Source organism: Lottia gigantea (genome assembly GCF_000327385.1).
Source record: "Lottia gigantea unplaced genomic scaffold LOTGIsca_36, whole genome shotgun sequence".
NCBI classification, from domain to species: Eukaryota; Metazoa; Mollusca; class Gastropoda; family Lottiidae; genus Lottia; species Lottia gigantea.
The window spans coordinates 227028-242809 of record NW_008709220.1 but is presented as its reverse complement, the minus strand read 5'-3'; the positions used below and the strand labels follow the sequence as shown (position 1 = coordinate 242809).

General features: G+C 30.8%; 1 protein-coding gene across 1 annotated transcript in view; it reads right to left on the bottom strand.

The window, feature by feature from the left end:
• LOTGIDRAFT_233207 (hypothetical protein) overlaps positions 1–14868 on the bottom strand; it is a gene marked incomplete at its 5' end in the record, with an annotated part of 28307 nt that extends 13439 nt beyond the window's left edge. Inside the window, 2 exons of the mRNA XM_009058821.1 lie at positions 9073–9237; positions 14728–14868. Of these exons, the coding sequence (XP_009057069.1) occupies positions 9073–9237; positions 14728–14868 (306 nt within the window). The remainder of the gene's footprint in view (positions 1–9072; positions 9238–14727) is intronic.
• Between the last annotated feature and the right edge of the window lie 914 nt (positions 14869–15782).

Genomic DNA, 15782 nt, shown 5'->3' with positions numbered 1-15782 from the left:
TCATTTATTTACAAATGGATTGGTGTCTTTCATTTGTTCATTTATTTACAAAATTTATGTCATTTTAAGCTTAAATTTCATTCATTGACATAATTCATTTCATTATTCAATACAAATTACAGTTTCATAAAATGATGATTCATTCAGTTTCGAACTATATATTCAATAACTTCATTCATTCATTAATTCATTCATTTATACAGCTTCGATCAAGTGATTTGTTTATGAGGTAGAAATTTATTTCATTAACTAATTGTTCAGAAGATATACGATTGAATGAATTTCTTACATTATCTAAATTACCAATTACTTTCATTCACTCATTTTCTAATTATTTCTTTAATTTCATTCATTCCTTCATTCATTATTTTGTATTTTTATTCAGTCAATCATGTTTTGACTAGTTTCATTTGATTATCATTGAGATGATGAAAGAGAGGGAAGTCAAATAAAACATTAATAGAAATTACATCAAGTCAGATTGATTAAGCTAATTAATTAGCTCATTACTAAAATTGAAAGAGAGTAGAATAGATTTCTTTATTCAATCAAATCTTGTTACTATCTTGTCTTTGTTTGTCTTAGTTAAGTACTGTACTTTTTTTTCATAGGGAATGATCTGTTTATTGCTTCATCCATTCAAAATCTGTCAATAATAATGTACTACAATTATTCAATCAATCATTCATTCATTCTGTTTCTCTCTTTAATATGCTTAATACATCATTCATTCATTCTCTGTGATCCATTCAAAATCTGTAAATAATAATGTAGGCTACATCATTTATTCAATCATTCATTCCATCTTTGCTACTGTTACTGTGATATATCCTTTGGTATTTATTGCTTTATTCATTCTTTCTTTCTGAATGATCAGTTCCAAATCTGTCTGTATAATGTAGTTCAATCATTCATTCATTTTTTCATTACTGTTTCTTTGATATATCCTTTTATGTTTATTGCTTCTTTCATATTTTCTTAATGATCCAAACCTGTCTATATAATGTAATTTTATCATTCATTTGTTTTTTCTTTCTTTGTCTACAGCTATGGTCATTCGGTTTGAATTTTCTGTTTATTCTTTCATTGGAATCCATCCATCATCCCATCCCCATCTCTCCATCTCCCCATCCCCATCCCCTCCCTCCCTCCCTCCATGAATGCATGCATGCATGCATCCATCCCATCCCATCCATTCCCTCTGATCCGTTCCAAATCTGACAATTATTGAATCATTCATTCCTTCTTTCTATATTGCTGTTTTCTTCTATCTATTACTTTAAGATTAATGCATAGATTCATCCTTCAGTTAATTCGTCCGTCCTTTCATTCCATTCAAATCATCCATCATTAATTTTCCCTTCTATTGTATTTTCTATGTAATTATTCATCCATAAGGTTTTGTGTCGATAACGCCATCTATTATATCTATTCTTCAGTATTCATCCTTGAGATTCAATTAATACTCAATTCATTCATTCATTTTTATTGCTTTTCAGACTCGATTTCATTGGCTGGGCATTTATTCATTCTTTAAATAGGAGAGATCGGCCATGATGTCATACAGGAAGTTTGCGTATCATATGATGCACAACTTTAACAATTGTAAGAGTGTTTTGTACTACCAATTGTTCCACTAAAGTCATGTATGTGTTCTATTCCTAGCATATCACAGTTTAAGGTGCTGGCACACAAACGGTCAGAGTCTTTTTGGTGTCTCACGACAGGCACAGGCACACGGGGAAACAAAAATCTCCAGTAAATCGTTTTCCACCTTGTTGATAATCAAGTGAGGAGCATGCAATTGAAAGAAATGAATCTGATTGGATGATGACAGTCTGTCTTGCAGACGATAAAAAATGAGACAATTATCAAACTTATATTAAGATATTATACACCCAGTCAGAGACGCGATGATCATTTCGTGGAAACGAGATTTTACTCAAGACTCTAATCTGCAACAAAAATCTCAGAACAAGACCTCTTGTGTGCCTGCACCTTAAGCTGATTTCACTTGAACTGAAGTGGCAATATTAAAAATAAAAGCTAATAAAAGAAATGGAAGGAAAGACAGACATGTAATTACAATATAATGACTTCAGCTAATAATAGATAGAAAATTATCATCTTTTAAAGACAATGACACAATCTAGGTGGAAATTAAGTTAAAATTGGTGTAGTTTTATAATAGTACTGGTTTATATTTTCCTCGACATTGTCTGACTCCTACTCTAGGTCTACTCACATACAATTTCAGTGAAATGAAATTTTTGAAGCAAGATGTTAACAATTTTTGAAGCAAGATGTTAAAAATTTTTGAAGCAAGATGTTAACAATTTAAGCAATTTTTGAAGCAAGGTGTCAACAATTTTTGAAGCAAGATGTTAAAAATTTTTGAAGCAAGATGTTAACAATTTTTGAAGCAAGATGTTAACAATTTTAGCAAGATGTTAACAATTTTCGAAGAAAAATGTTGATTCATTGGAAATAATAGGATCAAACCAATATATTTTTTTTGCTTTACAAATATTTCTGCCTCAATTTCTCAGAAATAAAGAAAAATAAAGAAAAATATATCAAAATAATCTATGTTCTATTCATGGTAAGAAAAATAAAGAAAATACATTGGTCTGACCTAAATACATTCAATTGATATGAACTTTTTTATTTCATTATAAATTTATATTGCAAAATCTAAAAAAATAACGCGAATATTCAAGATTTAGTATGCCATATGAAAATATTAAATTCCATATTTTATTACAAGTATATCGATAGGTAAAATTGATTTGAACTGTTAATTATTATAGTATATAATACAATACAACCAGAACAAATAGCAACTTAACTGTATTTTGTTAAACATTGCCTGAATGAGGCCATTGATTTTTTCTATCACTTAACCTGCTTTTCTACCTGATGAAACAGTTTGTTTTATATAACAATATATTAAAGGTGGGACCCAGTACAAAGCTTAGTCTTGATCTTATAATGCTATGGTTTGTATAAGCTTAGATGTAGAAAATGAAAGGAATGGAGTTTTACATCCTACTTTCTGAGATGTGGAAGATACAGAACAATTAGTGATAGAGAAATGCATATTTAGATATGTCTTTAAAAAGCATAAATTAGTGGTCTTGAAGTTAATTAAGAATGCCACAGACTGGGCAATGGGGGATACCAAACAACAGCATTAGAGTACCCTTTTTTGGATTTCCAACTGTGGAGGGATCTCAATGCACCCAGCCTGTAGCACATAAATCCCACCCAAACCACTAAATGTTTTTTTCATGTCAGTCCCCTCAAACTGCATCAGACATCAGGGACAGAAATTCAAAAATTACCTCAACTTATTACTGGGATTAGACCCGGGGGTTATTTAGGTTAGTGAGCAGGCCTCCTCAGCAACACCCCCTCCACTCTCTAACTGAAGTGGAAAGAGTGTGGGGATTCATAAAACATCCCTCACAGCTAATATTCAACAGTACATTTATAACTGAGTGATATAGAAATATTTACTAGAGCTTGAATATATTCTAAAATAAAACTCTATCTAGTTTATCAACTATTATCAAGTGTATTCAACTTCCTTCAATTGCTAATTTTTTTGAATACTTCTAATTCTGCCTGTAAGCCTATAGAATTACACAGAAAATAAATCAATTTATATGCAATAGACAAACAGCGTTAAATTTTGTATTACTGTATTCAAATACCATTAATTCCACTAAGAGTTTTATGAAGTCGCTATCTCAAAAGCTGCTATCAATATATCAGGACCTTGCAATGGTGACGTCATAAAACCCATAGTTTAAATGGAATTGCAAGAACCGTTTTACAATCTCATTAAAGATGGGTTTCCTTATTTTTTAGTGTCAAATTAAGTTGGGTGTTTCTAATGAATTACCATTTATTCTTAATCATATCATTATGTTCTTATTGCATATAATTAAGAATTTTACACCAATTATAAATGTCCATGTATGTACAGTCTGGATAAACAAATAAAGACTTTTTGACCTTTCTTGATCAGTCACTCATTAGAATTCTCCTGTTAATTCTCTTGTTATTTAGCTAATTATGAATTGATTATGGACATGTGAGAAAAACTGATATTTTTCCAAGTCATTAGAACACATCTACTTTCTATTCATATAATTATTAGCATTATCATTTTCATAAATGAAAATAAGGGAACCCACCTTTAACTCTAAACACTAGCAAGTCAATACCATTAGTTATATCTATTTATTTATCTTATAAGCTTACTGTTATCATAGACTGGGAAGTTATGTCATAAATTAAAGAGACTATGACAGGTTTTCTAGCTCAGGGTCATTTTCATCATTCCAATTTTCTGTCAAATAAACTAACCTGGTGGTTCCTGGACTGCACAGCCACCTTTCTTGTAATTGCAATGTTATAATTGGCCCTAGATAACGCATGCGAAACAAATTGTTTACAGACTTTCTGTCCAGGGCTCTGATTGGTTGTATTAGCTAGCGTACAATCCAATCAAATAACTGCATTTACAATTTCTGTTATACAACAAACGTGGCTATTGCAGTCAAGGTATTATATGCAGATTTTACTGGCTTGACATTGTGAAGATGGTATCACACATGATCATGAACACAGCTTAATGTATTTTAGTTTGTAAACAAATTGTCAGGCAGCAGTCTCAATCAATAGTTTAAAGGTATACTACCTCTTAAAATAGACATAAAAGTCTCCAACTTGATCAATAAGAGTATATATTATTCGGTTGGACTTGCCAGGTGCCATGACTAAAGAATAGAATAATTAACCTATATAAGACAATGTATACATTAAACTAAATAATTATTGAAACATGCTTAGTTTAATGGATTATTACATGGTTATTTGAATTCATTAGATTATAGAGAGATTCTGTAGTATAGTTCTGAAACAAGGTAAGTCCACTGATGAACAAAGACCCATTTTGGCCGGGTTTAAAATTTTAATTTTTCGTCATTTTAAGACGAAGCATATTCCAACATAAACAAATTTCAATTAATGTCACATGGATTATGACTAATGGAGACAACCAATTACAATATACTCTGCGTAATCCCACATACACTGGGACCGCAAAATATTGTCGGATTAGCGAGAGGAGTACTCAGAGTTTTTTGAACTAGCCTAAGAAAGAAATCAATCGGGACCAGAAAATAATGTCGGATTACACAGAATGTAGGAATACTCAGATGTCGAATATCTCAGAGTACATTGTAGTTCTAAAGATATAAAATTCTGGTTCATGCTATGTACATAATATATCAATAAAAACATCCTCTAGCAATTTTTATTGGAAGTTTCCAATTGTCAACGTAAAATTCAATACTACAAATTTTCCATGGTAAGATTTTTTGACAAATACAGCCCTTGACAATGGACAAAGTATTGACTGCAGCATCTGTAATGGCAAAATTATCATCATTGCTCAATTCATGGCATTGCCACTTGCCAGTTTTCATTAACCCTAATCAGAAGCAGACAACTAATTACAAAAAGTTTTAAACTTTGTGATTGTCTGATATGCATTGTATTTAACTTCCAATCTCAGCTTATCAAGTCTAGTCAGATAAAACAGGGTTCAAGTTAGATTGAATATTTTGATTAGTAATTTATCACACTGAATTTCAGGTTTGGCAAATAAAGATAAATTTTGATTCTCATTACAAAAAAAATCAGTAGCAATTCAAAATGCACTAGTTAAATAGATTTCAGATCAATCTTGCCAATGGTGATAGTTCCTTAAGGTTATAGAGTCTGCAGAGAGATGCCGTTTCGTCTATAGATTTGCAGATAACTTTTACGCATAATATACTATTTGATTTGATTTGTAACCTTTGTGATAATTTTTTATTTTGGCTTATCAAAGGAAATATTGAATTCGCAAAAACGGTCACTTTGATTCACAAACTGAGATGCGATACTGCTTAAATTGAACCCTGGATAAGATGTATAACTCCATTTCATTTCTAATTTAAACAGAACCTAAACCAACTAATTATTTTGACCCGTAACATCTGGATCAAGTTTGTTTATTCTCTCTGCAACATCTTGAATTATAATGACTATTTATTCAAATAAACACCTGATTTTTATTTTTCCTTTTAGTGACATCTTTGTCAGAGATATTGACATATATTATTATTAAAGCTTCAACCTTGAGATTGAGAAAGGCTGTTGACCTGATATATCATATTATTTAATATTGCTTTGTTTGATATGAGGGATTCACCTCAATGATAAAAGATAAAGACCTTGACTCAAATTGATAGTGCTTTAATCTCAGGATTGCAAGGACTGCACAGATGTTTCTTAGTCTTAATAACATACCATTAATATATCAAGTACTAACAATCCGAACCACAAAATGAAACATTGGTAGCAGCTAAATGAACTTTTCACATGTGGTGAATATCAATCATAAGTGAGTAAGTATTTCATAATGAAAAGTGGTATCAGGTGTCTAGAAGAGTAGGCATACCCTTCATCAAGAATAATAACAACTTTAACTTACACAATTCATCAAAGTTCCTTACATGGTTGTCATAGCTAGTGCCAAATAACTGGCATTCTCACAATATCACAATCAAATACAGTATGATATCCATACAGATTTTTGAAAGAGCTCTGATGGTCTTTAAGCCATTTTATTTTGGGAAAAATTTAATTGAGTTTTACTCCCTACTTTTTCTGCATATAGGCCTATGAGAACAGGTCTTGTATTTTTGAAAACAATCAAACGCTAGGATGTCCAGAAACAGTGAAAGAAGTCCAGACCCTAGTTCATCCTAGGGTTAATATCGTTCTGAGAATATGAAGCCTGAACTTGATTGACACAGGTGATCAAAGTAAGTACAACCACAAATATCAATATAAAATACATGATACTGGATAGCCTCTTTTAAATAAATCTGTCAGTCAGAGGTCAGTCAGAGTCATCTAACCTATAATTCACTTAAATTAGGAAATTCATTTCATTAATTTTGGTTGGTCCATGTGTCAAAATTAAAGAGTTCCGTCCTACTCTTCTGCAACTTATTGGTCTAATAAAGACACTCCATGTTTCAAAGATCAATTATATTCATTGAAACAAAATAATCGCAGGATATTGTCGTCTGTCAGATGGTAGAGCAAATAATTACACAACAATATTCTTTCATTTTTTATATGATTATCCCTTTAAATGACTTGCACCTATATACTTATATCAAAATGAAAATGCTAATACTTATATGAATAGAAAGTAGAGGTGTTCTAATGGCTTGGAAAAATACCAGTTTGTCTCATATGTCCATAATTAATTCATAATTAGCTAAATTAAAAGAGAATTACCAGTAGAATTCAAATAAGTGACTGATTATGAAAGGTCAAAAAGTCTTTTCTTGGTTTATCCACTCTGTACACACATGGACATTTATGATTAGTTAAAACTCTTAGTCATATGCGATAAGAATGATATGATTCAGAATACATTATAATTCATTAGAAACACCAACTAATTAAACAGTTCGCTAAATTTGACACTAAAAATAAGGAAACCCATCTTTAATAACAATCAACTAAATGAAAAGAATCCAACTGTGTGTTTGAACTATAAGATTGGAAATTCTAGATATTAAAATTTCTAGTAGACTACAATTGGGTGGTCAAAGTACAACTGCAAATATCATATGATAGTTGAAACCAATACTAATAGTTGTTTTAATAATAAATATAACTAAACCAGACATTACAATCTAAATAACAATGACAAACAGAGTATAATATATAAATTAATACTATATATCATCTGTTACTAGTGACTAACTATATAGGGACATAAGCCAACGGGACAAAGGCCTGTAGAAGGGCAGGTTGGTTTGCCTGAACATTTTGAATGGTTGCAATGCTAGGCATCAAGTCAAAATGTCACCTGATTGTGAAATTCTTAATAATTAAGTGACATACTTATCAGAAAATTTAGCAAATGCTGATTGGATGAAAAAAGTAGGTTAAGTTCAAAGTAATAACATAAATCAATACTACAACCTCAGACCTATAAACTTTTAGTAATTAAAACCTCCTCCAAAAATAAGTATAAACAATCCAAAATCGCAAAACTAATTCCGAAAAAAGAGAATGGCATGACATTGGTAGCAGGAAGAATATCAATAATAAATGAGGAAGTTTAATATATCAAAAACTTTTAAATGATTTTTCTTATCAGATTTTTTTGTAAATTATTATTGTATATGTTAGTTCTTTAGTGACTTTTAAGTCTCTTCTCAAGATGTTTTTATTTAAGAAAGCTTTTAATTTATAGATTGTTTTATTCCTTATATTTATACATATTTTTTACGTTTATTCATTTATATTTTTATACTTAATTGCCAATTTTACCAATATGTTGATATTTTATGAATTGTATTGTACAGCGCATCTGAGCACATATTGTGAAAGATGGCGCCCTATAAGTGTCTTAATAATAATAATAATAATATGTTGGATTCAATCAAATCTAAAGGAAGAACATGTTATTTATTGACTTATGTAAAATCTTTATTTTCAGCTATATAAAACCCTTACGCTTTGTCTTACAAAATTTTACAGCTCCCCTCAAGAGTTATGAGTACTTCAGGTCTGGAACAATTGATCTAGGTCCATGCTGAAAACCTGAATCTTCAGAATAGCAAGCATTAGATATCTCTTGGGTTTGGAAGTTAAAAGATTACTTTATTTAGAGAAAAAAAGCTATCAAATATTGCAATACAAGCTTGTTTCGGGATACAAAGCTATCAAATATTGCAATACAAACTTGTTTCGGGATACAAAGCTATCAAATATTGCAATACAAGCTTGTTTCGGGATACAAAGCTATCAAATATTGCAATACAAACTTGTTTCGGGATACAAAGCTATCAAATATTGCAATACAAGCTTGTTTCGGGATACAAAGCTATCAAATATTGCAATACAAACTTGAATCGAGATACAAAGCTATTTAATATCACAATACAAGCTGGTATCAAGATACAAATGGCTGACAACTAAACTTACCTCTATAATAGGTTCATGAAGAGTTTGATCTCTGTCGATACCTAGGTAACGCAAATAATCCCGAATATATCCAATTAATACTATTATAATATAACTGATGTAGGTGAAAATGGCCACCACCAATGGCGTCTCTTCGAATGACTCGTGAAAGTCATCTCTCCAATCCTGAAACAACAACGATTTAAATTAATATACTAAATTAACATCATAAGATTTAAATGGCTGTTTTTCAGCAAGTGCACTTACTTAAAGAAAGGTTATTAAGTACAAAACAATTGAAGTTAAAAATAAAAGAATAAACAATAGAGAAAAAAGCTGCAAGGCCAATACCAAAGAGAAACTGTTACAAACATTTAACAAACAAAGCATATTCATAGTATATAATTAGCAGCAATAAAATAAAAACTAACGCCATGCAATATTGTCAAGCAAAGCGTAATATATAGCCGTAAGAGCTCCTTTCTACTATTCCTTCATCTGAAGATCATCAGCTAGCAACAGATAGACAGTTGATTTCATTAGATTAAAATGACATTTGGTTATTCTGCTATGTCTCTATGCCTCAACCAGTACAGTCGAGGGGTAGATTTTCTCTTTAAATAGCCTACACAGGGACAATGCAGAATATCCAGTAATGTCTAGGTGGACTCATTAATGGTCAGCTTTGTATCAATATATATTACTGTAGATTTCAGTGTCCCTAGAATATAAAAATATAGTGAAACCTCTAAACAGTCCTTTAAATAATAGGGTGTGCACATGTCTGGTTAAATTGACCATGCAATTACGTATCAATTTCTATAACTTGAAAAGGATTTAAAATGATTATGATTGAGAGGGTAATGAAACAGACTAGTGAAGTAGTATCAAGATATATCATTATGATTTGTATATAACTCATTTAATAGATTTTACGTACCATTCGGTCTGTAATTTATCTTAATTTTCTGACTATCTAGTCTGCATTAGCCACTATTCTTGTATCACAGATTACAGCGATTTGATTGGATTTTAGACTATTGAATACAGCCAATCAAGACCCTCGTCAGAAAGACGGTAAGCATTATGGCCTTCTGTCAAAGTCTATATTAACTGACAAAATTTACAAAATTCCAAGATACAAGAATAGTGTCTATTGCAGTCAAGGTATAAGCCAAAGTTTGATATAATTTTAAGATGGACTAAAGTAAGCCTTGCCATTTAAGTTTATATTACCACAGTGCCACTTTAAAGCTGTGAGTAAGAGTGATGCACTAAATGACCTGTGATAAATCAGTCTGTTTTCTCAATTAAAACATCCACAAGCTATCTTCATTTTATGCAGTTAAAATACCAAATATTTTAGGTGTGTTTCTGAAATCTGATTTTCTTAAAAATAAATGCTGAGATCAAATGTGAGATGAAGGTAAATACAAAAATTTGAATTTATAAATTTGATATAAAGAAATTTTGATTACAACTTGGTTACATCAAGATGAACTGATCTGTAGCAAATGTCAAGATAATTTGAATGATAATGTCAAGATAATATAAATAGTAATGTCGAGATAATTTAAATAGTAATGTTGAGATGATTTGAATGATAATGTCAAGATAATTCAAACAGTAATGTCAAGATAATTCAAACAGTAATGTCAAGATAATTCAAACAGTAATGTCAAGATAATTCAAACAGTAATGTCAAGATAAATCAAACAGTAATGTCAAGATAATTCAAACAGTAATGTCAAGATAAATCAAACAGTAATGTCAAGATAATTCAAACAGTAATGTCGAGATAATTCAAACAGTAATGTCAAGATAATTCAAATAGTAATGTCGAGATAATTCAAACAGTGTTGTCAAGATAATTCAAACAGTGTTGTCAAGATAATTCAAACAGTAATGTCAAGATAAATCAAACAGTAATGTCAAGATAATTCAAACAGTAATGTCAAGATAATTCAAATAGTAATGTCGAAATAATTTAAACAGTAATGTCGAGATAATTTAAACAGTAATGTCGAGATAATTTAAATAGTAATGCCAAGACAATTCAAAAAGTAATGTCAAGATAAGCTAAATAGTAATGTCACATAATTTAAATAGTAATGTCAAGATAATTTAAATAGTTCAGTCAATAATGTCAAAATAAATTGAATACCTAAGAGAGATATTTAATATATAAGGTAGCAAGGTATTAGATGAAGAAATAATAATAGGTTGAGGTAAGGAAATGCTAGATTTTAATCACATTGAAAATGTTAAAGTATTGACTGTAGGATTATTTGTGAACTGGTCAAATGTTGTACTATTGCCAACTTAAGTTATAGTTTTGTGAAATTGCTGTAATGATGTATAGATGTCAGTAAGTGAGTAGTTAATTTGGTATTTTTATTGTTATGACCTACTTATTGGGAGGTGAGCTGGAAGTTTTAATATCTATACCATGTGATATACAGTTTAATGTAACAGTATTTATATCAGTAGGTATGGTACCAATATGTATCTCAAATTATAATATATACCCCAATACAAATAATAGTAAACATTTACAGCAGTCAAAACAGTGGCCATGGACCAGTTTTCCTATTTTCTTTTTTTCTGTTTAATACAGAAACAATTATGTGAAAATTCAATGCTTAGCCACTGGTTAATTCATATACCCCAATACAAATACATGTAATACTAGACATTTACAGCAATCAAAACAGTTGCCATATTTTCTGACCAAAAACAAAAGAGAACTTCAGTTATCAATCAAAATTGATTGTCGTTTAGGTGGTAACTGATATATTCAATTCTTGCCATTGCAAGTTATTTGGACATGTCAAATTTAATCAAGAGTATGTACAGTCTATAAGCTTAAGCTTAATATTATCTTTATCCTGGGCCCTTATCAAGAAATAGATGGGATATTGAGTCACTTTATCCAAACAGCTTCATATGAGGCAGTAAATTTTAACAAATCATAACAGCCTTTTTTATAGGAAAGGTTTCTCGTTCTGATACAATATTCACAAATTTTTAGGCATGTTGATATTTACAAAACAAACCATACGTATGAATAGATGAAAATGTGGATTGGCTGTTGAAAACGCAACACAAAAAACAATTTTACTCAGGTTTGCAGACTAGGGTCAAGTCAGGTCAAGTCCTTGAATAATCTGTTGTTTGTAAGTCCAACTGTCCATGTAGTCCATCCGTTATATAAAACCTAGATTTTAACCCAGAAGGATGGAATGTCAGTCAAATATACTACTTGTCAGACAAACAGTATAAAATCATCAGCCCGAGGGCTTTACGTGAAGTAGGGCAATATCTTAGTTGTCCTGTGATATATGTATAGTATGTATCTAATGCATAGAGTACACAAAAGATGTTTGTCATTGATTACAGTCTTGTCACCGATGACTGCGGGTGCACAATGAGACAGAAGGGCAATCTGTGAGGTAGGACAATATCTTAGTTGTCCTGTGATATATGTCTATTATGTCTCTGATTATGGTCTTGTGACCTACAACCGCAGGTACACGATAAGACAGAAGAATGAGGTAGAGGCCTATCTCTTAGTTGTGCCTAAGACATGATTATTGTGTAACATTGTCTGTTCAACAAATCTAAAACATATTTGTCTTTGGAAGATCAACCTTGCAATATTCATGATGTCTATTGTTTTTCAAACTTGCAGATTAAATATGTTGTCAATGTATTGAATTTAAAGTGACATGTGCACCATTTTGGAGGTTGATTTGTGTCTGAAATATATATAAATAGTTACTGATATCAATCAATTTGCACCATTCCAATTTTCACTCACTGCTGTAATCTTAGTGTCTCAGAAAAACATGACTGGATTTGGATTTGAAGCGTAAAATTTTGATGGTGAGCTGTGAACACTATTAGTGATTGGCTTTGCTAAAAAATTCCTCTTTCTAAGACTAAAGTATGATTCTTCAAAAGTATTGTGGCAGGTAGTGATAACATAGCTATAGCAGGGCATGCTCACCCTTTTGGAACACCTAATGTTAACCTGCTAATTTTTTTGTCTATTCAGCATCCTTTTTGTAGAGCCAATATAGTGAGTATTGTTTATGTGATGTATTTCTCAAGGTTGACTAGGTCTGACATGCATTGATAACTAAGAACTAGTTTATATATATAATTCTTATATAACTAAGAGAAAATAACACAGATTTTTATAAATATATAAAACATGCTTTACAAACACTGAGTAGGCGTTAAACGACATTTAAATTTGCTGTTGAAATGATCTAACTATTTGCCTAGAGTTATTTCTGGTTGATATTAGGCTATTTTTTTTATCGAGTTTTAAGCAGACGTCAATAATCTGTGACAGGAGATAGATCATGTTCTCATCCTGCAACAACTTCAACTTCACAGTACAATTTATATAACATTTCTCTTAACGTGTTGAAATCTATACCATTCAATATCTGCAGTGATTTATGTTGGTAATTTTTATAATACAGCCAAATATATATTAGGTGGGCCAGAAAAAACGTAAATAACACTTTTTTAATTCAGGATTTTTCATAAAATATCAAAGCTAATATCATATTTTGACCAGATTATTATGGAAATATAACACATCCTTTCACCAAATAAAATTATAGGTTGATCCACTTTGAAAAAGCGCATTTTGAAAATTCCTTGTCAAAAAATATAACACCGAAAATTATAACCCAAAATTTTCGGCACAAATCACCAGAAAACCATTTTCCATGACAAAATCTTGCCTTTCCTGTTTCACCAATATTTTATTCTATCCTTCAGTTCCTCCAGATATCTCCACGGTTAATTTTGATAGTTTAAGAATATATGGTCATAGCTTTGATAGTTTAAGAATATATGGTCATAGCTTTGATAGTTTAAGAATATATGGTCATAGCTTTGATAGTTTAAGAATATATGGTAATAGCTTTGATAGTTTAAGAATATATGGTCATAGCTTTGATAGTTTAAGAATATATGGTCATAGCTTTGATAGCTTAAGAATATATGGTCATAGCTTTGATAGTTTAAGAGTATATGGTCATAGCTTTGATAATTTAAGAATATATGGTCATAGCTTTGATAATTTAAGAATATATGGTCATAGCTTTGATAATTTAAGAATATATGGTCATAGCTTTGATAGTTTAAGAATATATGTCATAGCTTTGATAGCTTAAGAATATATGGTCATAGCTTTGATAGTTTAAGAATATATGGTCATAGCTTTGATAGTTTAAGAATATATGGTCATAGCTTTGATAGTTTAAGAATATATGGTCATAGCTTTGATAATTTAAGAATATATGGTCATAGCTTTGATAATTTAAGAATATATGGTCATAGCTTTGATAATTTAAGAATATATGGTCATAGCTTTGATAGTTTAAGAATATATGGTCATAGCTTTGATAGTTTAAGAATATATGGTCATAGCTTTGATAATTTAAGAATATATGGTCATAGCTTTGATATGAAAAGCATTATTGTTTTTTCTGGACCACCCGATATGTTGTTGTTGATTTCTGTGACTTAATGCGGCATACATTTCAAGCAAAATTTGAAACAAAGAAAAAAGAACCCAATACCATGCAAGAAAATAAATACTACATACAACAAATAACTACCACCAGCATTCTTATTATCTTTATATAGTCTTACCTTCTTATGAGAACCATTTTTCCCGTTTTTTCCATTTACTCCATTTACGTGCCCATTTTTATGAGTTTTAAAACCGTTTGTGTGGCCATTGAGATGAATGCCGTTAGTTTTATGGTTATTATTATGTGAAGTCACATCCATTATAAAATGTTGCTTCAAATAATGAACAGGTTTAGAAAGTTAACAACGTAAAAAAAGGCTCGTGAAATGAAACCATTGGTCAAAATATGAAGGGAAAGACGGCGAGACGTAGGTTGTGGTCTGAATCTTGGATGTTAACGAGATAAAGTTGTTAGCATCAGAAACTAGAGTAAAATAGAAAAGTTGAAGATCATTATATACGAGTACATGTACATAGACAGTATAAAGAAATGAAATGAAATGGAGTTTTACATCCTACTGCAACTGTCTATTTTAGAAATTCACACAGGAAATTAAGATAGGTACCAATTTTCATTTAGAATTCAGGAACAATCCACAAAATGTCCTAAAGATCAAAATTGCGGTGAATCATTTTGGAGCACTAATCAAACATGACTGGCAAATACCGATAAATTAAACAGCCCTATATCCAACTTTTAGACTTAATTGACCTCATGAAAACTGTGCGCAATGGGGTATGTTTTCACGTGCCAAAATGTTGACGGATACGAAACATCTTTAACATATACTATCTTAGGCAAAAGTCTGATACGAAACTCTGTTTGGTTCTTACATGGAAATAACACAGCCTCCGTGAAAGTTACCAATTGTCTGAACAGATCATGGACATATATTATCCCCATCCTTAGCACCTTTCGAAACTACATATAGTTCTTACATGGCAATAACACACACGAACGTAGTTCATAACCATTTTGAATTTCTTCCTTGACTTAATAAGTCCAATTTCTTAATAAGGCTATAATATTTCAACAAAGCCTTCAAATCACAAATAAAGCCATTTCAAACCCTTTAAATATGATTTGGTGGCTTATTTCAAATATCATAACCTTTATCAAAATACAACTTACTTAGTTGAGATATGGAATCAAAATGGCTGTGAACTACCCGTT